At 42.5% G+C, this 26,745-nt stretch overlaps 1 protein-coding gene across 1 annotated transcript in view; it reads left to right on the top strand.

The window, feature by feature from the left end:
- Positions 1–26,745, top strand: part of LOC107569973 (sodium leak channel non-selective protein) — a 115,485-nt gene that overhangs the window by 43,332 nt on the left and 45,408 nt on the right. Inside the window, exons 14-17 of the mRNA XM_016256153.1 lie at positions 871–1,038; positions 3,563–3,754; positions 4,901–5,038; positions 7,746–7,820. Coding sequence (XP_016111639.1) covers positions 871–1,038; positions 3,563–3,754; positions 4,901–5,038; positions 7,746–7,820 — 573 coding nt within the window. The remainder of the gene's footprint in view (positions 1–870; positions 1,039–3,562; positions 3,755–4,900; positions 5,039–7,745; positions 7,821–26,745) is intronic.

The following is a 26,745-nucleotide window of genomic DNA, read 5'->3' as shown; positions in this document are numbered from 1 at the left end:
TTACAGATATTCAGTGTCAAGATGCTACTTGATAATAAACTTTTCTGGGATGGGTTTTCTGTGCTTTCTTTGTCTTGGCAATGTTGATTAGTTTTAAAAGACACAATTTTGCAACTCAAGTTATCATGAGTTATGAGATGGGCAGAAGAACCCTTATATTGTTATTGCACTCAAACGCATCAGCAGATCAGATTTTGCTGAAAGCTCATATATACATATCCTCGTCACTTTCTGTCGCCTTAAAAACCCTGAGATTAAATCAACTGAGTGACAACGTGGGCGCAAACAGCTTGTGGGCAACACTCCATTTTAGCGAGCGCCGGGTTGGTGTGTGTGTGTATGTGTGTCCTGTTTGCCACGCACTGCCTCTGCAATCAGTAAGCAGGTGGCACAGTGGGAACAAAGACAGATAGAGGAGTGTGGCCACCCGCCCACTCCAAGCTGAAAGACAGAGATAAGGAGGAAGAGGCACCCCACATATTCACAGACCGATCCATCTCATCATTAATCCACACCGCTCTTTATTTGGATCAGACCAAATGGGGGAAAACTGGGGAAATACTACATTTGTTTTCCGTCGTCTGTTGACATTCCCGTGCCTTAATGCATCTCACTAAGATTGCATTTATTTTCCATTACGTCCTTCCTATATATTGTATCTTATACATGAAAAAGCAGAGTTATTATGAATGGAAATGGTTCTTCAGCCCTCTTTGTTTGAATGTGCGTGTATTCACATACGTGTTCCCTTTGCAAAAACCAAAGGCTCTAGGGATACTTAAAAAGCAATTACTAAGAAATGGGCACACAAGGAACAGCTCTCCATTATCATGCTTCCTGCCTCTCATTGTCTCTTTCTGTCATTTTCAGGTCGCCTTCACTGTGCTGTTTGATTTGGAAGCCCTGCTGAAAATCTGGTGTTTGGGCTTCACTGGCTACATCAGTTCCTCTCTACACAAGTTTGAGTCTCTGCTTGTAGTGGGCACCACCCTGCACATCTACCCTGATCTCTACCACTCGCAGTTCACCTACTTCCAGGTTAGAGATTCAAAGAAAATCTAGAACTAGTCATTACTGAAATATATCGTACAGCTACGCAAGTAAACCTGCAACATGTTCCTGAAATCAACTTATGGTGTAGGGTTGGAAGCTTGTGATGTGAGACCAATAAAAACATGCTACATTAAGTAACGTCTGATAGTAGAAACTTAATTTGAGGTGATTTGATTTGATTTCTCATCCACATTGTCATCTGCCAACATGTTACCATGCTAATTTTTAAACAAAAAGACAAAATACGGTCTCTGTAAATCTCAGATTAGTTTCCAGACATGATTGATTCTGATGGTAACGTTTTGACAAATTACGTTATTTTTACTGAGGCCATGCCACGTGCAGCCACAGCATTTGTAAAAGGCTCCTTGCATGAGTGCAGCACCTGCTAGATCCTGAGATGCTAATCATGCACTAATGCAGGGTAATAACACATACTGGTGGCCATGGCGGAGCTGTTTTCATACATCTCCAGGCAGCTGCAGGGAATGGGAATGGATGAAGCCCGCTCACGTTGACAAGCCTCATTAAGGACACAACCTGCGCTCTCCCTCCAGTTTTCTCTCTGCAGGAGGGGCGGAGCTCCATCCGTGAATATTCATATCCTCCCCTCATGTCTGGGCTCATTATGAAGCTGCCATAAAAAAAGACACATGATTCACCATGAGCAGTCACCATGTTAAATTTGATTTGTAAATAGCATTCTATATTTTTCCATCATTAGTGAAATTAGTCATTATCGCAAATAGCAATGTCTGGCTTCAAACTCATATTCTAAAACTTTTTGAACATAATTACTTCTTTGCATTATTGAATGTTCTGTAATAGTTTTTTACAACTTTTATTAACTTGTTTACATTTATGTGCTTGAAAATGTTTTTTTCAGTGTGAGTTAGGTACATATTGTATCAGCAACACATAGCTGCAAAGTGTGTAACAAGTGGAGGTCATAAATATACATAAACCTTGCAGAATCTGCAAAATGTTCATTCACAAAAATAATTTAATAAGCAGTTTTTAAGACTGTTCTAGCTCCTTACTAGAAAGACCAGTCATGTATTCATTGTTTTACTGTAAAGGTCAAATTAAGCCTTTGCTTTCCAGTTTGCCATATTCAATATGTCTTAAATTTATTTTCTGGAGAACCTAATTAGTACTCGATTTCCATTGGATCTTGACCTCTGTCATTGCCAACAAAGTGTATATAACAAAGTATTGAGATGAAATTTTGTTATTGACCAAATACTTATTTTCCACCTTAATTTGCAAATAAATTCTTTAAAAATCCTACAATGTGATTTTCTGGATTTTTTTTTCTCATTTTGTCTCTCATAGTTGAGGTATACCTATGATGAAAATTACAGGCCTCTCTCATCTTTTTAAGTGGGAGAACTTGCACAATTGGTGGCTGACTAAATACTTTTTTTCCCCACTGTAGCTGCAAAGTGTGTAACAAGTGGAGGTCATAAATATACATAAACCTTGCAGAATCTGCAAAATGTTCATTCACAAAAATAATTTAATAAGCAGTTTTTAAAACTGTTCTAGCTCCTTACTAGAAAGACCAGTCATGTATTCATTGTTTTACTGTAAAGGTCAAATTAAGCCTTTGCTTTCCAGTTTGCCATATTCAATATGTCTTAAATTTATTTTCTGGAGAACCTAATTAGTACTCGATTTCCATTGGATCTCAAGCTATGCAGTAAGAAATCTCTTGTACATTACACATAGTGTCCCCAAGTAAAGTTCATCGTCTTCTTAGGAAGAATTTTCATTTATGTATTTGGAAGATGCTTTCAACTGAAGTAACTGTCAGTGTATTTAAAATATATACCATATTTACACATATTCATCAGCATGTGCGTTCCTAGTGTGTGAAACCCGTAACTGTGGTCTTACTAGCACCATGCTTTACCAGCTGAGCTACAGAAACTTTGTGGTTAGAATTTAACTGAAATAGAGTTGCAAAAATCAATATTATAACCAATGGTCAGCACCAATAGATGAGCATTGCAGTTTTAGATCTCTGAAGCAACAAAACCCAAAAGAAGCACATTTGTCAATGTGTTTGTTGTGCAGAAAGACCTTCTCCTGAGGATTGCTGGATGATTTTTCTAGGTTTAAAAGTAACAACAGCAGGAGGACTCTCAGGTCACATTCACCTAGAAGCAAATGGATCAATATCCATTCTCTGCTCTTGATCAAAACTCAACTTAGATACATCATTGCTCAAATCTGTTGTCACCTAGAGAAATTTAATAACTGCTTGAGCAACAATGCGATTTGTTGCAAAGTTACTCTGGGAAGAACCCGATAACAGTGTTTGCTCATTAAAAATCAATAAAACAAACACCAATATGTTCCATAGGCCTTCTGGTGATAGTTTTCATGGTAATATTTATGTCAAACTTGTGTAATAAGATGCTTCTGTGGATGTATTGGTTGGTTGATGCTTTGATAAATTGATTTAAATTAAGAAAACTGAAATGTTCTTCCTTCTTACCTGCAGGTTTTGCGAGTGGTCCGTCTAATAAAGATTTCTCCAGCATTGGAAGACTTTGTGTATAAGATTTTTGGTCCAGGGAAGAAACTCGGCAGTCTAGTGGTTTTCACTGCCAGTCTGCTCATAGTGATGTCTGCCATCAGTCTGCAGATGTTCTGCTTTGTGGAGGACTTGGATCGTTTCACCACATTTCCACGGGTAAATCTCCCTCTTTCTGGAGGCACAGAAAGTAGTTGTAGATCAAAAGATGAAATGTTAAAAAAAGTTGGTCTTGGAGGAGCAGATAAAGTTCTTGAAATCTGCAAATTACGATTGGAGATTTTGGTATCTTGACAATTTTTATTTGTGATTTAAATAGCTGAGATGTTAAAATACTTACAATCGTCACGTTAGAAAAACACTGGTTAAATCTAGAGAAGAACTCGGAAACCAGCGTTGACCAAAATATCTCTAAATCTATTATACTACTTAATTTGTCAGTATGTAAGAGATGTATCGAGTTTTTTGATACTATGTGCTCATGAGAGGGGTTCTCATTAGTGGTGTCTTTTTATCCTCCGTTATTAGTGGGACTCCACTGATCCCAATGCGTGCTGGGATTTGGAGGGGCTCACATAAACAGATACCGCTCATTTCCAAGGCGGGTGGCACGATAACCATTGAAGATAATGATGTTTACTCAGCTCCCTTGTCAATAGACCTGTTGCAAAATTATCTTCATCTGTAGTCACTCATAGACAGTGTGACTGTGACCAGGCTTGGGACCAGCTGGGTTTAGACCTTCATTTGACTTCCATGGAAAAAAGGCCATGAAAATATGGTCTCATATCTCCGTATGATGCTGAGACCTGGGGCACACTGTTTTTTCTTCCTTATTTTTATTTGCATCCATTTCAGTGAATATTGTGCTCTGCCTTGTCTTATTTTTGTCATAGCACTGTCAGTCAAAAATCCTTGTATATACATGAGAATATATTTAGGAAAAGCGACAAATGTAAAATTGTTACCCTGCCTTGTTAGTTTTCAAATTTCCATTTTGTTTTGGTGACTGGAAAGGTCAGGAGTCAGGACAATTAGTGCCATCTATCAAACTCATGAAAGTGTACATCTGTTATGCCTATTAAAGTTTTAGTTCAACCAGAAATAATTTTTTCACCCTCGTGTTATTCAAACTGTGTATGACTTTCAAAATATCCAGATGAGGCACTGGGGGCTGTCTAGCTTGTAAAGGACTTTTGTTGTTTTCTCATAAAAGGATAAAGAAATACAGTCTGATAAAAAAAAAAAAAAATCCAAACTGATAAAAAAATACAGGCTGATGATTTCTCTTTTTCTTTCCTGCAGGCATTTATGTCCATGTTCCAGATTCTTACACAGGAGGGATGGGTGGATGTCATGGACCAAACTCTGGTGGCAGTGGGACAGATGTGGGCTCCAGTGGTGGCCATATACTTCATTCTCTACCACCTGTTTGCCACACTGGTAAATATAACTATTTGTGCGTTTTCTGTAAGATTAAACAAAATGATTTCTATAGAGCACTGCAGTGATGACATATTTTTGTAGGCCAACTTGAAAGTTAGCATCACCCAGTCAAATTTTTCCATTGGCTTTTGCAATATTGCAAAAAATAAGCTCTGTAACCAACAAAGGTTTATAATTCCTACACATTTTGCTCATCATCATAGTCTTTACAATTTAATACAACACAACTTTAACACAAATTTTGAAGCCTAAATACAATCACCAGAATTAAAAATCTAAATGTAGGCAAACTTCACCACAGATGCATGACTTCAATGTCACCACTATTAGGCTTCCGACAAAGTTATAATAGTTTGCAAGAGTGTGATTATAAACACAATGAGGCTATAAAATGAACTAATGATTAGATTCATTTTCCTGTTCAGCGTGATGATTTTTAAGGGCCTCGACAACCTGTAGTCCCTTTTAACCAACTCTAACTTTTGTTAGCAACTGCTTTTTTCAAAACAAGTTAAGCTTTTAAAAACCAAAAGGGGTTATTACTGATGTATTTTATTTTAAAGAATAAAACGGGAAAATATATTGAGCTTGTGTTAACCACAAACCTTATTTTAAGTTTTAAACTAAAAACCCATTCAAAAAACACATTGACTTCAGGACAATGGAACCTGAAGTTATAAAGCGCTAAATGCTAACTTGTTTCTGGGCTTTAACCTACAAAAATGTGTCATACAGTATTTTGGTGATGCTATCCAAACATATACATTTGTGGTTAGCCAGTGGGTTTTCGATGTTTCAAAATGTAATTCTGGAAACTAAACTTTTAAAAAATTACAATTATCAACTCACAGTTGTTGCTCTGGCTCCTTTGGTGCAGGTTAAAACTATGGGAGCATGTGGTCGTAGGGTTTACTTAAGATTTACTTTAAAAGATAGCTGGCAGTGTGTGATGGGACTTGTCTGAAGCCTGATCCACCTCATCACATTAATTTTCATTGTGTATCCAATAAAGGACCCCTGTTCAATGTGTTGCACATGCTCTATGTGTTACCAATTTCAGGGACGCAGCAGCAAAGCAAATGCATCTAAAATGAAGCTTGCATTTGTGCTGCTGAGAGCTAACCAGACTTTTAGAAAATGAATCATCCTTCATCCTCCCTTCCCTCTCTTGATCTTTTGGCATACCTAGCCATCAAGAGAACATATTCAGAGATCCTGTAGCAGGTTGGATGTTAGTGAGAGCAGTATTCCAACCTCTAATGGACAGTTTTCTGTGGCTTGAAGAGATGCAGCACTCTAGCTGATGTCTAAGGTACTCAGGTATTTAGTGAATGTGAATAAAGCGGATCAGTCTGTGTGTAGGACTTTCTGTAGTAAAGCAGTTGAGTACTGCCTGCTATGTTTTCTTCAGGCAGTAATTATAAAGACTTCAAGGAGGAAATCCTGGTTAGTTTTGTGACTATCTGACTGCTTGTTGCCTGAAAAACTTGTGTTGTGTATAGAGTGGACATGGATATATTTCTGTGCTGCCTCCTAACCATGAACAGAAACAAATGAAACAACACTTGCTTAGGAAATACAGCAGTAAATTGCCTCTGGAAACATCCTAACACACATGCATTTTATAGTCGTCACACCTGGCATCAAACACTTCCTTCACCCGTATTTTTATCTTTAAAAAGCACGTCTTTGGGGCATTTCACAGCAACATCACGGCCCCTGTCACTCCCCATTACAGATATTACAAGCAAACATTTAACCATTGGTGTCTTGTTGTTGTTTTACCAACCATTGACATAAAATCTCCGCAATGCCTATACAGTATATAAGCATACTGCAAAGATAATGAAATATTTGAACATGAAATCTTAGCTATAGATTTATGTTAACCATTTCTTGGCAATATCCTCAGTTGAAAACAGAATGTACTCTGGATGTAATTGCACTATGGTCGTAATTATTTTTTTTCTTTTGTTTGACTTTTGACAAGTTTGAGTGAGTGAGGAGCAGCCATTTAAATTTGACATTTGAATGAGAGTGCACACTAATGACAGAACAGACCAAGCATGTAATCAAGACATGGCTGAATCATTTATTAATTTCCTGTCACAAAAAAAAAAGAAAGAAAATATGATGAAGAGAAGACACAATGCCTAATGCATTTGAGGACAGCTTTAGACACCTCACATATAAGGAGAAGTGTCATTAAATATCAAAGCACTGATGACATCTAAGGCACAGTCAGCTGTGATTGATTTACTACATTTTTGTTGTTGTTGTAGCTGTCCTGAGCATCTAATCTTTTGTTTGCTGTGTTTATGGTGAAATGTTTTTGTTTTCCTTTGGCTCTGACATGGCCACCATAGCATATTATTTTCCAAACGCTATTTTTATTGTTGGACCATAACCACATCTTGGACAGAACTCATGTTTGCATGACAGATTATCTGTTAACATCACCCCATGAGCACAATAGACCTACTGACAATGTATGGCAGAGAATATTGAGGCCACATCACAGTGTTTATGTCTTAAAACTGCTGAGACCTGTTGATGTTCAGTTAAAATATGTGAACAATGAAAGAATTGTCTTAAATATCTTCAAATGGCTTATTTGTTTTGTCTAAACAGTACTCTAAATGCATATAAGGATGTATTGGCAAATTGTAATGAAAGCTAAATTCAATATGTTCTTGTCTTTTAGATCCTTCTGAGTCTTTTTGTGGCTGTGATTTTGGACAATCTTGAGTTGGATGAAGACTTGAAGAAGTTAAAACAGGTAAGACATTGTTCTATTAATTTTGCTTATATTATACACCAGTTTGAAAGTTTGGGGTCAGTAAGATTTTCTAAATGTTTTTGAAAGATGTCTCTTATGCTCACCAAGGATGCATTTATTTAATCATAAATACAGTTTAATTAAACTAATATTACAGTTTTACAAAATAATTGTTTTCTATTTTAATATATTTTAAAATAACGTTTATTTCTTTAACTTGTTAAATCCCTCCATTCACTGTCAGACCTACCCTAACTAATAAGATCTAATTTAAAAGTAAATTAGGTTATAATACTTTCACAATGTGCTTTCTGAACTGTGGAATCACAATACATCCAAAAACATTCCTCAACAAGCACGGTTATAGCCTTTAAAATGTTTCATTTGTCTTCCCTGCATTTGAGGAAAATCAGCAAACAGGGTGAGCCGTGTTAATTAGTACAGTTCTCCATCTTGTTCTCTGTCTATTTTTACCTTTTTATGGGGCCGTGATGTGCAGGTAACGATGACTCATAGGATAATTAGCGTGAGAAAGCGTGACCCGTTTGGCAAGCGCACTTAGAAAAAACAAGGCACCTTCTTCATAGGATGCAAATGAACTTCTGCTGTGGCCAAATATCATAGGAAATGGCTTTTGAAAGCAATTAGAAGTCGGATGTATCTGTGGATAACAGCATGTCACCTCTCTCCTCGAGCACATCGGCAACATATTTCAGCAATTGTTGAAATTGTTGAGAGAGAAGCCAAAAGAAACCAGCAGCTCATCACAATTTGCATGATTACTTTGGCAATTTGTCATAACAATCTTCAGTGTTATGAGATATGCAAGGACAATTGTAAAAGTAATAGTGTAAATTGAAAGGGAAGGCCACTGGTTTCCTGTGATTTCTCTTGTTCTCTGTGCTTTTTTCACTCTGAGTAAATTACATGAGCTGTGTGGTCCTTCAATCCACCAGGCTGTCAAGCTCCAGGCATCTTCACATGCCCAGATCGGTTATCCCTCAGACACAGCTGACTGATCCACAGTTCCACCTGTAAAATTGCCTATTTTATAGGTGCTTCAAGCACAGATGGGGGCAATCCAAAAATAGAGTGTTACATTGTGATTGCTCTCCAAGAATACAGGTGGCTTTTGTTAAGTGCAATTCAATGGCTGACATTAATTTAAGCAAAACCAGTTTTAGCTGATGTGGAACAAATAACAACCGGAAGTGTTTTTGTCCTTTCCCTCACAGTGACTTTATGACAGCTCTTCTGGGTTGTTTTTTCTTTCCATAGGCTTTTCCGTTGCTGCCTCAGAACCTCTGTCACCTTGTAATAAAGTCATCAGTAACTGTCTCCTAAAATGTTTGGCCACCTGCTAGATTGAAGGATTTCTGAAAATGGAGCATTAATCAAGACATTATATTTAACCTTCAGACTCTCACAGCCTCAGAATTGACAGACATTTTATTTATTTTTTGGCAGGGAATTGTTTGTCTGTTTGATTAGGCTTAGCTTTGTGTAATTTTTAGCACGTCCTTTTCATACTGAAAATAGAAACATTCATTCACCACTCATTTCCATTATACCACGAACAATAAACAATTCAAACAATTAACCTAAGGTTATGATGTGTTATCATGTGTTATAATGCATTATTCTCTTCAAAGCCTTATCCCTTTTAATAGCTCAAGCCAAACTTTACACAAACAATTTTTTTCTTTTTATGACATGGTGAATGTATCTGAATCAATTTAACAGGATTGAAATGTTAAACTAAAGGAAGAACAGTGACTGTTGCACAACATTTTCAGAAGTATGTATATGAAACAGTATTTTGCAGTGTTTTCCATTTTTATATATGTATAATTCTGTTTATTACTATTAAATAATATTAAAGGGGTCATATGATGCTGCTAAAAAGAACATTATTTTGTGTATTTGGTGTAATGAAATGTGTTTATGTGGTTTAAAGTAAAAAAACATTATTTTCCGCATACTGTACATTATTGTTTCTCCTCTATGCCCCGCCTTTCTGAAACGCGTCGATTTTTACAAAACTCATCGGTCTGAAAAAGCGAGGTGTGCTGTGATTGGCCAGCAATCCGGTGCATTGTGATTGGCCGGATACCTCAAGCGTGAGACGGAAATGTTACGCCCCTCACCATAATGTGAGCGACGACACAAAAACATTAAGGAGCTTGTAACACTCCAAAGACAAAGGAAAAAATGAAATCGCATCATATGACCCCTTTAAATAAAATAAATACTTATTTATGTACAATATATACACTTATACAGTTCCATTCAAACATTTTGGGTCAGTAAGTGTTTTTTAGAGAAGTAATACTTTTGTTCAGTAAGCATACATTAATTAGATCACCAAATCAGCATATTAGAACTATTTCTGAAGGATCTTGAAGGATAAATGCAAAACTATGAAAATTAAATACTTTCACATATATAGTATATTTGTGTGTTCCTGGTATTCCCTACATTATGAGGACCAAATTACCCCTTAGATAATAGTAATACCAGTATATTTTGACATTGTTGGGACATTTTTTTTTACGTCTATGGGATGTCACCATAAAACATGGAAACCCAACGTGTGCGTGTGTGTGCGTGTGTGTGCATCTGTGTGTTTGCGTGTGCATATTATATTAAAGAAAAAATTAATGTAAACCAAATGTATGACTAAGCTAGTTTTTGGTCAGCATGTTTTTTTAAATCATGTTTCATCAAGATATTCCATCTTGTTTCAAGCTATAACAGTAACAGGATCTTGTTTTGATTGACAGTAAAGCCATGGACAGTTCTAGAGAATTCAAATCTAGAGAATGTATCAGCGGGGCAGTTTTAAGGGTGTTATTTTTTTGAATGGTTTATTTAGATTCCACAAGTAGACCTGGTGGTTCCATTTCACTCTCACCGCAGGATAGGGTAAGTGTTGAAATGAGTCTGGCCCTGATCTATCCTCCCACACTGTGATATTTTTGCCAGGAACAAAAATAACTGAAAAAAATATTGTCTCATATTTTGCCTTTCTACTTTTCCATTTTATATTAGTTTGTGATTGCGTTTAACAAAATTACAAACTTGGCACTTCATGAGCCAAGAGTGTTTTAAATAGGCATGACAAGTTTCCTGTGAAGAAATTTGCTGTACAACCTTGCACAATCCCTGCCAATCAGACCATATTTGATGTTTATTTATATGTATATATGTAGGCTATTTATTTATTTAGGAGATTTCACAGTTGGCAGAGCTACTCAGCACAGAACACCACATAAATAGAAAGTTTGTATTGATAGTAACAGCATTTAATTAAAAAACAACTTTAAATAGAGAATCAGTATTGTTTGATTGTCCAATTGTTGCATGAAATACTTTCCCAGTTCTCTTTCAAACATTCGTTCGGTATCTCCCCATGGAAATCGCCTCAGGCGTGACCAATCCTGGAAGCACCAATTACACCACGTCTGTCAGTTGACCGACCAATCACGACAGTAATGCGGGATTCCCACCTCCCTATATATATCACTGCATAAAGGTCCCTACCTCATTCTCATTCTCTTCCCCAGGGAGGTCTTTTGTGAAGCTAAATTCTAGGTTGCCCTCTGTTCAGGATTAGCTGCTTAACTGTTCTTAGACGAGCCGTCAAGGTACGTCGCTGAACGCAGTTTTTTCTGAGAGCGGGTGTTTTTCACTGTCAAGGTGGAAACTATTGTTAAGGACAAACGAACGAATTCTCTGGTCTGTCTTTTTTCTAAGCGACACGTTGTGGTGAGCTTAGCGGCTTGATAAAGAATGGACACGACTATTAGTTCCGCAAGCGGGGCCGCGACGGGGAAAGATGCCTCGCGTCTTTGTGCATGCGGAGCAAGTATTTCAAGCAGGGATTCTCATCCCCTATGTATTGTATACCTGGGGGTGAGACACGCTCAAGCAGCACTCACGAACCCTGAGTGCTGTCCGCACTGTTCCCTTCTCCCGTCAAGGGTTCTGGAGAGAAGAGTGCGGGTGGCAGCTGCTAATAAAGGAGACCCCTCCCTTTCTCCGTCGACCATGTCGACCAAACAGCCGCCTGTGTCATGCAATTGGGGCGAGTTTATGGATCTCTCCCGAAGTTAGTCTCTCCCGAACTTCCCCCTCTTTTCCCGATCTTGTCAGAGGGAAGAGAGGAGGAGGAAGATGACGAAGCAATCACTCGCCTGTTAGAGGAGGACGGAGAGGATGATGATGACGACGCGATCCTACCACCGATACCCTCCCGTCCGGGAAGCGCGTTAAGCGAAGGGTCCCCGGCCTCGGCTCAAGTGGAGCTTGATCTGATCGAAATGTGCAGGAGGGCGGCTGCAAAACTTTCTATTGAATGGCCGTCGCAGCAGGCGGGCCAGGGAAAGGAGAGAGACCTATATGTCCCAGTTGATAAAACGGTAATTCCTTCACTCCCCGCATGCATTTCAGAAATGAAGCGTTTCTGGGACAAACCCTTTTCACACAGGGTTCCTGTGAAGGGATTTTCCAGACTAGATGTTCACAACATGGAGGAGCTAGGGATGTCAAATCCCCCTCCTGTTGAACTGTCAGTGGCACATAATCTTAAACCTAGTTGCAGAGCAGCTTTTTCTTCTGCCTCAGCTTCACTGCGCTTAACAGCCTCAGTTTTTCAGAAAATCTATCGTTCCTCTGCTCTGGCAGTGAGGGCTTTGAATGCTACCTCTCTCCTCAATGCTTATCAAGCAGAGCTCATGGAGGAGATGGGGAGACAAATGGATGCTGGGTCACCAAACCCAGCTCTCTGGCAAGAGATCTGCGTTATTGCCGATCTCAACCTGAGAACCTCCAGGGGGGCAGTCCAGAGCTGTGGCTGCAGCATGGGCTTGGCAGTGGTGGGCGAGCGGGCTCTCTGGCTGGGACTTTCAGGGCTATCTGACAGAGAGAAAGCTGATTTCCTGGATGCCCCGGTTGAGCCCAAAGCCCTTTTCGGAGCATCAGTCACTGCTATGCGCCAGCGGTTTGATCAGAGGAAGCAGGAGGGTGAGGTTTTCCAAGCTTGCCTCCCCTGAAAACCCATTCCTAAGGCTTCTCCATTAGCACGCCCTGGTTTTGATGCCCCCCTCAGAAGTGGTCAGCCAGCTTTTAGGAGCCCCAGACCTCCCCAGCCTCAGCAGACTGAGGCACAACCTAGGTCAGCACAGCCAAGGGGAAAACCTTCCTTTGCAGCAGCAGCGGCAGCTAGACACAGACCGGCAAACCCTCAGGGAGGGAAGAAACGCCGGGCAACCTAACCCGTCCTCATGTTCTGGACGAGGGGATGAGCAACAGCACTCGTGGAGCATCTGTTGTTATCCTCCCTCAAAAAAAGAGTGGTTATTTTCTCCCCCTCCTGCCAAAAGAAGGCGTTGGACTCGGGAACTGTTCAAGGAAATGTCAAAAAGTTATCTTTTGACCAGTTCAGGTGTGGAGTTGGCACCAGTTCCCCCAGAGCCCCACAGAGATGTTCTCCACCCACGGAGTTGCCGGAAAGGGCAGTGGACAGTTCACAAGAAAATATGTGTGGTGTGAAAATAAAAAAATTCCCTGTGCATCCAGGCAGTGGGCTGAGGGCACAGCAGGGTTTGAAAATAAAAACACACACAAAACCAAAATTACTCAATTCAGGGCTGCAATCCCCAGCTCCCCTGCTAGATGGCGCGACCGCACCATTAGTGGGCGAGAGCCGCTCGCTGCAGTACACCCCTGGGTTTTATCTACAATACTGAAGGGTTATCGTCTGCAGTTTGCTGTAAAACCACCAGTGTTCAACAGTGTGTTGATGTCAGCCGCAGAAGGGGAGTAAGCTCAAGTTTTATAGGAAGAAATAGCCTCTTTAATAAGGAAAAGAGCAATTTCAATTGTACCGCCGGAGGACAGCCAAAATGGCTTTTACTCCCGGTACTTTGTTATTTCCAAGAGAGGGGGAGGTCTCCGTCCCATTCTGGATTTGCAGAACCTCAACAAACACCTCAGAAAATACAAGTTCAAAATGCCCACATTCAAAGCGCTGTCACATTTTATTCGCGAGAAAGAGTGGTTCACCTCAGTCGATCTGGAGCACGCATATTTCCATATAGACATCTACCCGGCACACAGGAAATTCCTCAGGTTTGCCTGTCAGGGCACAGCCTACGAGTTTACGACTGTTCCTTTCGGGCTCTCATTAGCTCCACGAACGTTCAGCAAGGTGTATAGAAGCAGCTCTATCACCGCTGAGAACAGCGGGTCTCAGAGTGTCAGCTTATTTGGACAATCTATTCCTCTGCGCTCCGTCACAGCAGCAAGCGGAGACAGACACGAAGATGATTGTGTCTCATTTGGAAAGCTTAGGCTTCAAGATAAACGAGACAAAAAGCTGCCTGGTGCCCACTCAAGAGATAGTCTATCTAGGCCTTAGACTGAACTCAGATCGGTATCAAGCGTTTCTGTCAGATGAGCACATCAGGTCAATTCACAGCTGTCTATCCCTTTTTCAAAAAGGGAACAAGGTCCCATTCAGACTGTGTTTACGCCTTCTAGGGCTGATGGCCTCGACAGTCTCGGTTGTTCCTTTGGGACTGTTGCGAATGAGAGAGTTTCAGAATTGGACAGCGGCACAACACTTATGTTCAAAACGCCACCTCAACCGCAGAGGGATGTGTCACCACTTTGCATGCGTGCTCTCCATCATTGGAGAAACCGCTCGTTCCTCGAATCAGGGACTCCGCTGGGTGCAGTTTCCATGAGGAAGGTGGTAACGACGGACGCGTCGCTTTCAGGTTGGGGTGCAGTGTGTGAGGGCAGAATAGCGAAAGGGAAATGGCCCGTCTCGCTGCAGAGCGCGCACATAAATTACCTAGAACTGTTAACAGTGTTTCTAGCTGTGAAACATTTTGTGCAGTTTCTGCAGAACCACCATGTTCTGATCAGATCATACAACACGACCACGGTGGCATATATAAATCGCGAAGGGGGTACACGCTCTCCTCAGCTTCACAGTCTGGCACAGAATCTGATTGTGTGGGGCAGGAAACACTTTCATTCATTACGGGCAACGCACGTCCCGGGAATAATGAATGCGGGGGTGGATCTCCTGTCCAGGGGAAATCCTCGGTATGGAGAATGGACACTCCTCCCTCAGGTAGTGGGCTAGTTATGGAGAAGATTCGGCCGTGCTGCCATAGATCTCTTCGCATCGCACGAAAACACTCACTGTCCTCTCTTCTTCTCGCTAGCGAGGGACGGTGCGCCTATGGGTGTGGATGCCCTAGCGCACCCGTGGCCAAACAAACTGCTTTATGCGTTTCCTCTGCTAAGTCTGATCGTACCAACTCTTAAGAAGGGTAAGGGAGTGCGGTCACTCAGTCATATTGATTGCCCCGAACTGGCCGGGGAAATTGTGGCTGACAGAGATAATGCAGCTCCTATGCGACCAGCCCTGGCCTCTCCTGCTGCGCAGAGACCTCCTCTCACAAGCGCGCAGCGAGATTTTGCTCTTTGGGCTTGGCCCGTGAGAGGTTAAACTTAAATGCTACTGGGTTTCCTCCGAGGGTGATCGAGACAATTCAGAATGTGAGGGCTGCCTCGACACGCTCTGATTACGATAGGAAATGGAATGTTTTCGAGCAATGGTGCGCACATAAGCAGATTGTTCCAATTCTCTGCTCTGTCGCAAATGTGTTATGTTTTCTGCAAGAACTTTTGGATAAAGGCAGAGTTTTCTACCGTTCAGGTGTATCTCGTGGCGATTTCTGTGTGTCATGTGGGGATTGACAATAACACTATGGGTCGATACCCGTTGGTATGCAGGTTTATGAGGGGTGCACGGCGTTTGAACAGGGTGTCAAAACCACTGATTCCGCCGTGGGATCTGTCTGTGGTCCTTAACGCCCTAGCCCGTACACCTTTTGAACCTACAGACAGCAGCGATCTGAAGCTCCTTTTGCTAAAGACCGCATTATTACTGGCTCTTTCATCTGCTAAGCGGGTTAGTGAACTTCATGCTTTGTCGATTCATAAAGCCTGTATGCAGTTCGCTATGGATTACTCGAGAGTGTCTCTCAAAACTAATCCAAGATTCAAGATTCAAGATTTTTATTTGTCACATACATGGTCACTGACTTGCAGTCAGAGCCTTAGATGAATTCAACTGCAAATAAAAGAACACTAAATTATTCATTAAAATGTTGTGCACAAAACGTTTTGAGGTGTATAATTACATAATTTAAACACACAGAGAGTTCATTGATCAGCATATTAATTTCAATAATCGTGAAAAAAAAAAAAGTAAAATAAATAAAATATTACAGAAATTGCTGTGTGCAAGTGACAATGTCTGTATATTAAGTGTCTTACTGATAATTAAGTGAAGTCATGTTGGTGTTAAGAGACTGAGTTTGAGTTTAGGAGCCTGATGGCCTGGGGGAAGAAGCTCCTCCTAAGTCTCTCGGTTTTTGCCATCATGCTGCGGAAGCGCTTACCAGATGGCAGCAGCGCACAACTCTCTGCAGGGCTTTGCAGTCTTGACTGGAGCTGTTCCCATACCACACTGAGATGCCAGTGTTCGTGCCTAAAGTGAGCGAGTCAGCTCTAGCCTGTAATCAAGTAGATTTATTGACTTTTCATCCGCCGCCCTTTTCGTCACCAGAAGAAGAGCGGCTTCACTGTTTGTGCCCTGTCCGTACTTTGCGTTGCTATGTAAACAGAACGACAGCGCTGCGGAAGAGTAATCAGTTATTTGTTTTTTTTAATGGGCTGAGTCTCATAAGGGTAAACCTATTTCTCATCAGCGCCTGTCCCACTGGGTAGTGGAAGCTATTATATTGGGTTATAATAGCATGGGTCTTAGTCCTCTGGAGGGGCTGAGGGCTCACAGTACCCGAGGCGTGGCCACCTCGTGGGCGTTGTTTAAGGGCGTTTCAATTTAAGACATTTGTGCGGCGGCGGGCTGGGCATCGTCACACACGTTTGTCAGATTTTATAGGCTGAATGTTACAGAGCCGTCGTTGGCTCATTCCGTCCTAAGTGTGTAAAAAAAAAAAACCCTCGTACAGAGGACGATTTTAATTAAAAAAATGTTTTTCTCAAATATCCCAGTCCTATTCTGTGAATAGTGGAGGGTTTTCATTCTTATGCTATCACACATCACTGAGTTGGTTGACATGCCTGCTTCAGACAGCATATCTGCAATACGGGAGTTGTCTATATCCCATAGTGAGATACCGAATGAATGTTTGAAAGAGAGCTTTAGGTTACTCACGTAACCCCGGTTCTCTGATAACACGAGTGAGGTATCTCACCACACTTCCCTCCTTGCAGCAGCATGGGGAAGAGATATGCGGAGAATGAGGTAGGGACCGTTATGCAGTGATATATATAGGGAGGCGGGACTCCCGCATCACTGTCGTGATTGGTCTGTCAACTGACAGACGTGGTGTAATTGGTGCTTCCAGGATTGGTCACGCCCAAGGCGATTCCCATGGTGAGATACCGCACTCATGTTATCAGAGAACCGGGGTTACATGAGTAACCTAAAGTTCTCATACAATGAGCAATGGTGGCATATTTATTTTTCCATGAGCAGCCTGTTGCTGTATCCCTCCTTCATTCCCTCAGAAAATAGAACTATTTTTACAGGGATCCGTTCTCATGTCTTCAGTCAGAAAGATTTTGAGGCACTCCATGATGTTATTTGTTACTGTGGTTCCTTAAGGCTGCATGAGAGTGATTCAAAACTCAGGATATGCTTGTAGTGTTTGTCGTTTCGTTTTTTTCAGAGCTTTGAATGGGCCATATCTGTATTCATTGATATTGACTATGATAACTGATCTTTTTGGCATACAGTAGCTGGCAGCTAAGAATGCAAATGTTCAAACCTAAAGTTTGAGCATCTATTATAGACATCTGGCTCTGTGGAGACGGAGGACTGAAATGATGACTCATAACTTATTGGAACATCACAGAGATTAATTTTGGTGGCACTCCAGATGAGGACAGTCAGTTGCTGCTTTTGTGTACCCTTCAAAGGACAAGACTGGTCGGTAAAAGCGTGCATTTAAGGTGAATATGCAGTTTAAAAAATGCATTTGAATGGAACATTAGGTTTAGATAGATGGCATATATTTTAAATGCTATATGACTAATTTAATTCAGCTCCTGAAAGTAGTTTGTTGTCAGCTTGTTTTTATTTTATTTTATCTAAGATAAGAAACTATCTTAAGGTTTTTTTTTTTTGGTAGTGAAAGCTTAGAATTTGGCACAAATTGACATTCTTTCACGTCACAAAGGTTCTCCAAGCTGAAAACAAAACCATTTTCATCCAATTTCTTTTCACATGTGCATTAAGCCTTACTCGTACAAGATTATTTTTAGATTTGCTCAGAATAGTTTCAACAAGGTTTGCCCTCTGTGCCATCACAGGTGTTGAAAAAGAACAACAGAGATGGCATTTACCACACAATGAGGTAATCAATCTAATTTTCTCATGGTAACATTCGTCATCATTTGCTGATTGCAATACATGTGATTCATTAAAATGTCATGCATCTGTCAATACTGGCAGATGATGTGTGTTTATTTGAAGCATATTTCAAAACCACAGACACAAATGGCTTGGTGGACACAAGTGGATTAACAGGCATTGATGGATAGACATGGGTTAGAGTTCTCGCTTTATGGCCACATAAGGGCCGTTTTGACTCCACCCACAAGTCTCAACTCCAGGACAACTTTAGACTGATTCTCTCAGCAACAGCACAGGTCACAGATGCTCAGTGTTTTAGCCATAGCTATGCATCATATCTTCATCTGTAGTTTGCAACCAACAGGTACAGGAAAGAGAGACTGTACTGTAAGCAGCCACCACCGGAATAAAGGACCAATCTCGGAAATTGTACGTACTCCTGTACAGAAGCCTTCTTTTTGTAAGCATAGATTAAATTTGTCAGGCACCACTGCAGGCACCTGCATACGCACACAGAAAGGATCATTAGCAATTAAACCCGACAGGATAAGACGAGGGAGAGCTAATGAATATCCAGTGTGTTCCACACGTTACAGATCAGCCAGTGATAAGAGGAAGTGTTTAATGAGCTTCCCTCTTCCCTTTGTCAGGACTTGTCCGTACCTGTTCAGGCAGCAATCCCCTCCTATTAGCACTCTGATTGAAATAATGCATCTATGCCATGAAATTATGCTTATAATGTTTAATGAATTGTTCAGACAGCTTTGCGTATAAAATGACTTGATATGATTGAAAAGGTTGCGTTTTATATAGAAGGTTTTCATACTTTTTGATTCCAAGGACCCTTAAATATGACCATATACAGTACACAACCATTCAAACATTTGGGGTCAGTAGGATTGTTAATGTTTTTCAAAGATTTCAAAAATACAGTAAAACAGTAATATTGTGAAATATTGTTACACAAAATGTTTTTTTTATTTTAATATATTTTAAAATGTAATTTATAACTCTGATGGCAAAGCTGAATTTTCAGCAGCAGTTGTTCCAGTTCTGTCACATAATCACAAATCATTCTAATATGCTGATTTTGTCACTGGGCATGTGGAGACATGAGGTGAGGACTCAAGTTGCAGGAAGATTGAGTATTTTTAACAAAAAACAAAAACAACCCTGAGGGGGAAAAACAGGCAGGCAGGCTAGGAACAACAATACAGGTAGACAATACACACCACGAGCACAACTGACGAAAAACAATGGTTCAGCACAGGACTGCAGACACCTGGAGAATAAATATGGAGATAAATGAGGAAGGTAACAAGGGAGACACAGGTGGAGCAACGGAAACGATAATGAGGTGACAAGACGGGAGGGGACAGACAATAAGACAGGAGAGAGCACATGGCACCAAACAAACACACCACAAACCATGTGCTCACACAAAACCTCAGGATTGCCCTCTGGTGGCCGTCTTGGGTACTCCAGCTGCAGACTGTGACATAACCCCTCCCTTAATGAGCGGATTCCAGACGCTCCACCAAAAGTCAAAGGAATCCAGGAGGGAGGCGGAATGGAGGTGGACTAGGGGGAGGGACGGTGTGCCAGGCCTGTGTAGGGGAAGAGGACCTGGATCCTGAGGTAGATCATGGAACCAGGGTAGAGCATAAGCCCACCAGGGCGGAGCAGGCAGAGCTGAAGCCTAGCGGAGCAGGCGGAGAAGAGAACCAACACTTGAGAGGAGCTGAAGTAAATGCAGCCGCCTCGGAAGGTTCTGCAGCAGAGGCCGCCACCTCGGGAGGAACTGGAGCAGGCCCTGAAGGCTTCTGGAATGGAGCAGGTTCATGAGTGGACTCTGAAGGCTTCCGGATTGGAGCAGGTTCTGGAGTAGACTCTGAAGACTCCCGGAGCGGGCGAGTTCATGAGTGGATTCTGAAGGCTTCCGGACTGAAGCGGGTTCTGGAGTGAACTTTGAAGCGGCCCATGTACACAGAACAGCCCCGAGGTGAAAGCGAAGATGGCCTTCTTGACTAAGGCAGCAGCAGAGAAATTGGGTGGCTCTGTAGCAGTCTCTGTGGCTGAGACAAGGAGAGCAGGTTGCTCAGTGACTGTCTTTATGGCAACAGCAGTGAGAGCGAGCGGCTCTGTGGCGGCCTCCATGGCCGAAACAAGGGTAGCGGGCTGCTCAATGACGACCCTCATGGCAGTAGTAGTGAGAATGGGTTGTTCTGTGGCAGGCTGTTCTGGAGCGGGTGGCTCGGGGGCCTCTGGGTCCATCGGACTTGGGACCACTGGAGTCTGCTCCTCCAGGACCACCAGGGTCAGGTCCTCCAGGACCACCAGACTTGGGACCACCAAAGTCAGGTCCTCCAGGACCACCACGGCAGGCAGGTCCCCCAGGACCACCGGATTAGGGGAAGCGACTGAAGTCCTTCTCCTGCACTTGCGAGGGTGAGGCGATATATGGGTGGCCACCACCGGGGCAGCTGCAGCAAGGATAGAGGTGGACATGTCTCTCCCTCAGTGGGATAGGAACTCCACAAATACCTCAAAAGTTAGATGCTACATATTAACCATCCTCTCAATGCTGATAGGCTTATCAAGGCATAATTAAACAAATCCTTGAGAGCTGCATTGTTATAATCCAGCCCCTCCGCAGCACTCCTGAACTCCACAGCAAACTCCCTAGGGCTGGGTATCGAGTTCGATACTTTTTAGGTACCGAACGAATTGCCTCGGTACCATCGAGTATCGAAAAACATCTCGTTGTTCAGTACAAAATTTCGATACCTATGGGGTTAATCTCATCAACGTCAGTGAGCCAATAAGCCTGCAGCACTAGGTGTGCTCGACTAGAAGTGTCGCAGATCAATCAGTGTTTGACATCCGCGAGAGCTATTCAAAAGCGTACGGAGCAGTCTGCTCTCTATAGCTTTCGTGGTTCTATAACAGTTTTTTTTTACTGTTATACACCAATCGGTCTGCACAGTCAGTTCGCGTCACCGGTTACACTCAGAGATGTGGCTCATACGTGAGGCTGTAGTGTGAATGCATCCCAGCCCCCTTAGATGTAAGGCTACATTTACACTGGTGTGTTTATGTTTTAAAATGAAAATGATCCTCGTCATACTGGCGTTTCCACTGCATTTCAAGCCAGCTTTCCACCATCTCCAAGCGACAGACCGGTCATTCATTCATTCAATTTCCAATGGAGAGTAGCGCGGGAGCTGCATCGTCTAATGTGTGTTTTGGCCATGTATTGTTGCTGAAATTAAATATTCAGAGTCAGAGCAGTGATCATGGAAGAGAGCACACAGGCAGACACCGCTGGAAGCTGCTAATGCTCATTAGTAAATCATTGGAAAATGAATAGAAATTATTATTTTGTCTGAGCTATGCGTTTTAAAACGAACACGCGCTAGTGTAAAACATGTGTAAACTGAAGATTTGTGAAAACTGAAAACATTTTGCTCCTTTGTGCATTGGCTCAGGAGATGAGTCTTTGAGTCTGTATAAACATCAACAAGCTGAAAAATAAAACCAAAGTTTTGTTTTTTTAGATAATGTAATCTTGTTCAAATTGAGTTCATAAAATTGGTATCGAAAAAAAATATCATTCAGGAACCGGTATTGAAGTCAAGGTATCGATATCGAATATTTTTGAACGATATCCAGCCCTAAAACTCCTTCAGGTTAGGGTCGCCGTGATTTTGCCAAGTAAGATATGCTCCTGGATCAACATTACGGTCTAAAAATACAGACTTAACCCAATTCCTACCCCTACACCTAACCCATAATTTATTCTTAAAATCAGAGGGAAATGATAGCTGATTAACAAGGGTGTAGAAGAACCTAATCCTGATTGTAAGCCTAAAACGGACATTTCCTGAAACATTCTCAATTCTGATTGGTATGATGTTCCTGGATCAACAAGGATGTTGATCCAGAAACATGTTGTACTTGGTCAAAATCACACTCAGGTTAGTCCCGTTGATGGACGAAATTCAATCTAACTGGAGCATGCGTTGGTAGAGGGGGCTGCAGTTAGTTACGGCTGGAAGCTGGAGTGAGCCCATTCTCCGCTGAGTCCTCAAATGGCTGATCCGTTCTGTCACAGGGCGTGTGGAGAGATGAGGTGAGGACTCAAGTTGCAGGAAGAATGGGTCTTTTTAATAATAAAATGAAACCAAAACAAACAGAGGGGGAAAACAGGCAGGCAGGCTAGGAACATTAATATGGGTAGACATAATACACACTGTAACAACGTTCGTAGTTCGGGAAGGAGGCGGGAATCGGCGAACACTCCAAGAAAACTTTAATAAAATAAACAAACACAAAATGAAAGTAAAGCGGCAGCCCCTCGCGGACGACTGCCACACGGAACACACAAAATAAATCCAGGCCTGGTCCTCTCTCGTCCAACACTGTCGTCACTCCTCCTTTTATTTTTCCGGAGCTCCTCCGTGGGACTTGAGACCAGTGAGTGACGCAGGTGTCGTGCATTAGCATTTACTCCACCGGCCTCGCTCCATTCCCACGGCTCTCGGCCCCGCCCCTCTCGTCACATACCCCCATCGCCACCTACCCCCATCCCCCCCCACAGGCCGGGGGGTCCCCACAAGACTGCGCTCTACCCCACCCCCCCCCCCTTCGGGGGGCGGCGATCACGGCGGTCGCAGCGTACCTGGGGGTAAGGACAGACAGACGAGGCAAGAGAAAAGGAGACGGAAGGATGAGGAGAGACAGAGACGAGAGAGGGGAGAGAGAGAAAAAAAAATCAGAAAGCAATACATCAATTCTATGCAGCGATGCTGCCGAGTTCTCTGGGACAGAGCTAATCTCAGATAGTCAAAAAGACAGTGAAGATGTGTGCTGTACTCAGATGTGTCCACATTTCAACTTGTTTCTGGAAAAATGGATTTTGAGTTCTCAGTCCCAAAGACAAAAGGGACCATCCAGACTTGTGAGTGGCGCAGGTGGAGCATTAGCATTTACTCCACCGACCTCGCTCCATTCCCACGGCTCTCGGCCCCGCCCCTCTCGTCACACACCCCCATCGCCCCTCGCAGGCCGGGGGGTACCCATGAGACTGAGCTCTACTCCCCCCTCTGGGGGAGCCAATCACGGCGGCCGCAGCGTACCTGGGGGTAAGGACAGACAGACGAGGCAAGAGAAAAGGAGACGGAAGGATGAGGAGAGACAGAGAGAAAAAAAATCTTGTTCCAGTTCCCAGACACACTGCCGCTCGGCCCTCCACCAGCTGGGTAAACTCTTCCGCGATGCCTGGCAACAGCACTGGATAGCCCTCGGTGGACGGCCCGACACTCCTCCGCCGCCTGGTGGATGGCGACGGCTCCTCCGGGTTCGGGCAGCCAGCAGGAGCCCCCCGTTCCCTTCTTCTCCCCATCATGGCGAATGGCAGCAGGCTCCGGCCTCAGGCAAACGGCAGCAACTTCTCCGCTCCCTTAAAGACGGCAGCCGTCCCTCCACATCCCCAGGCGGCCGGCAGCAAGTTCTTCCGCTCCCCCCGGCAACTCACTCCAGCCCACCGCCTCGAGCGTCCACGGCGTGCAGACTGCTCCGCCATGATCGATGGCACCGCGGATTCACCTCAGCGGCGAGGGATCTCTGGCAGCGTGTCCCTCCTTCCTCCCGGGTTTCGGCACCAATGTAACAGCGTTCGTAGGTCGGGAAGAAGGAGGCGGGAACCGGCAAACATTTATCACTTTAATAAAATAAACAAACACAAAATGAAAGTAAAACGTTAGCCCCTCGTGGATGACTGCCGCACACAAAACACAAAATAAAGTCCAGGCCTGGTCCTCTCTCGTCACTCCTCCGTTTATCCTTCCGGAGCTCCTCCGTGGGACTTGAGACCGGTGAGTGGCGCAGGTGTCATGCATTAGCATTTACTCCACCGGCCTCGCTCCCTTCCCACGGCTCTCAGCCCCGCCCCTCTCGTCACACACACACACCACAAGCACAACTGACGGAAAAACAGCAGATCAGCACAGGACTGCAGACACCTGAAGAAAAAAATATGGAGATTAACGAGGAGGGTAACAAGGGAGACAGGTGGAGCACCTGAAACAATAATGAGGTGACAAGATGGGAGGGAACAGACAATAAGACAGGAGAGAGCACATGGCACCAAACAAACACAACACAAGCCATGCTCTCACACAAAACCACAGGAGTGCCTTCGTGGCTATCTTGGGCACTCCAGCTGCAGACTGTGACAGATTTGGTGTTCAAGAACATTTTTCTTGTTATTATCAATGTTGAAAATGGGTCTGCTACTTAATATTTTTGTGGAAACCATGGTACAGTTTTTCTTCAGGATTCTTTGCTGCACAAAAAAGAACAGCCTACAAGTGACAGCCTACAAGTCTTTACTGTCAATTTAATGTGAATGATCCTTGAATCCTTAATCCACGGTTTGAACAAATTAGGTAAACCAATGACTCAATTGCCCATGCATAAAGAGAGCCATTATTTAATTTCTGAATAAATCAGCTGTTTGAACGAATCAAATCGAGTTGAATCAAATCAGATTGAATGAATGGAGTTTTACCTATTCAATACGACATTTACTGCCACGTACTGGCAGTTTTGATTTCTTATTTAGAGTATAATTTCCATTTACATATGAATAAAAAAAATCTGAAAATAAAATAAGCCACATGGAGAAGAAAAAAAAAAAAAAAAAAAAAAAAAAAAAAAAAACTACAAACTCAATTCCAGAGAAGTTGGGACGTTTTGTAAAATGCAATAAAATCAAGAATCTGTGATTTGTTAAACTTATTTAATTGACAAAAGTACAAAGAAAAGATTTCCAAAGTTTTCACTGACCAACGTAAATGTATTTTGTAAATATGAACAAATTTTGTTTTTGACGGCTGCAACACTCCATAAAAGTTGGGACAGAGGCAAAATAAAAGTGAAAAGGTTATAGAATATCCACGTTAAACTGTTTTGAAACAGTTCACAGTAAGCAGGTGAATTGGTAACAGGTCAGGGTATCATGTTTGGTTATAAAAGGAGCATCTCAGTCTTTGCAAGCAAAGCTGAATCATGACTCATCACTTTGTGCCAAATTTCATGAGAAGTTTGAAACAAATCAAAAATCACATTTCGCAATGAAAAATTGCAAAGAGTTTAGGTCTTTCACCAAGTACCACACATAATATTGTGAAAAGATTCAGGGAATCCAGAGAAATCACAGTACATGTAGGGCAAGGCAGGAAACCTCAGTTGAATGTGCTTGACCTTTGAGCTCTCAGATGGCATTGCATAAGAAACCATCATGCTGCGTTGTTAAATATAGCCACACGGGCTCAGGAGTACTTCAGAAAACCACTGTGATTTACCACAGTCTGCTGCTGCATTAAGAAATGCAACTTGAATATCTGTTACTCTAGGAGAAAGCAATACATCAATTCTATGCAGCGATGCTGCCGAGTTCTCTGGGACAGAGCTAATCTCAGATAGTCAAAAAGACAGTGAAGATGTGTGCTGTACTCAGATGTGTCCACATTTCAACTTGTTTCTGGGAAAATGGATTTTGAGTTCTCAGTCCCAAAGACAAAAGGGACCATCCAGACTTTCATTAGTGACAGAAGCAAAAGCAAACGTCTGTCATGGTCTGGGGGTGCAGCAGAGCAAACAGCATGGGTGACTGGCATATGTGCGAAGGTACTATTGACATGGAGGCATATATTGGAATTGTACAGAGACACATACTGCCATCAAGATGATGTCTTTCATGGGAAGTTCATGGTTATTAGATCAAGACAATGCCAGCTCTCATTCTGCATGTGCTACAACAGCGTGGTTTCGTAGAGACAGAGTAAATGTGCTAGACTGGCCTGCCTGCAGTCCAGATCTGTCTTCTATTGAAAATCTATGACCAGTCATGAAAAGGAGAATCAGACAATGACGATCACAGACTGCTGAGCTTCTGAAGTCTTTTATTAAGCGAGATTGGACAAAAATGTAGCTTGCAAAACTTTAACAATTAGTATCCTCAATTTCCATACAATGAAACATTTGTGGTGGGATGACCTTAATAGGTCAGTAATAAACAGGCGAAAGGGGCCATGAGGTGACTTTGATAAACAGGCACATTTCTATTCAGACAGGTCAAAAGTAGGGCTGCACGATAAATCGCATGCGATATTTAACGCGCATCTTGTCAGAAAGCCGGTTCTGTAATCAGCGGTAAATCTCCATCACCTGCGGGCTTTCACATTGAGCAGCATTAACTACACAGAGCCGTTGTTCACTGACTAGCTGCGCCAAAAATCGCACGAATATGAACGTGGTTTGGCGCAGCTAGTCAGTGAACAACGGCTCTGTGTAGTTAATGCTGCTCAATGTGAAAGCACGCACGTGATGGAGATTTACCGCTGATTACAGAACGGCTTTACTGACAAGATGCGCGTTAAATATCGCATGCGATTT

This window comes from Sinocyclocheilus grahami, unplaced genomic scaffold (genome assembly GCF_001515645.1).
Source record: "Sinocyclocheilus grahami isolate Dianchi unplaced genomic scaffold, SAMN03320097.WGS_v1.1 scaffold28.1, whole genome shotgun sequence".
Taxonomy (NCBI): Eukaryota; Metazoa; Chordata; class Actinopteri; order Cypriniformes; family Cyprinidae; genus Sinocyclocheilus; species Sinocyclocheilus grahami.
Note: the sequence above shows the minus strand (reverse complement) of the source record. Positions and strands in the feature narration are given on the sequence as shown.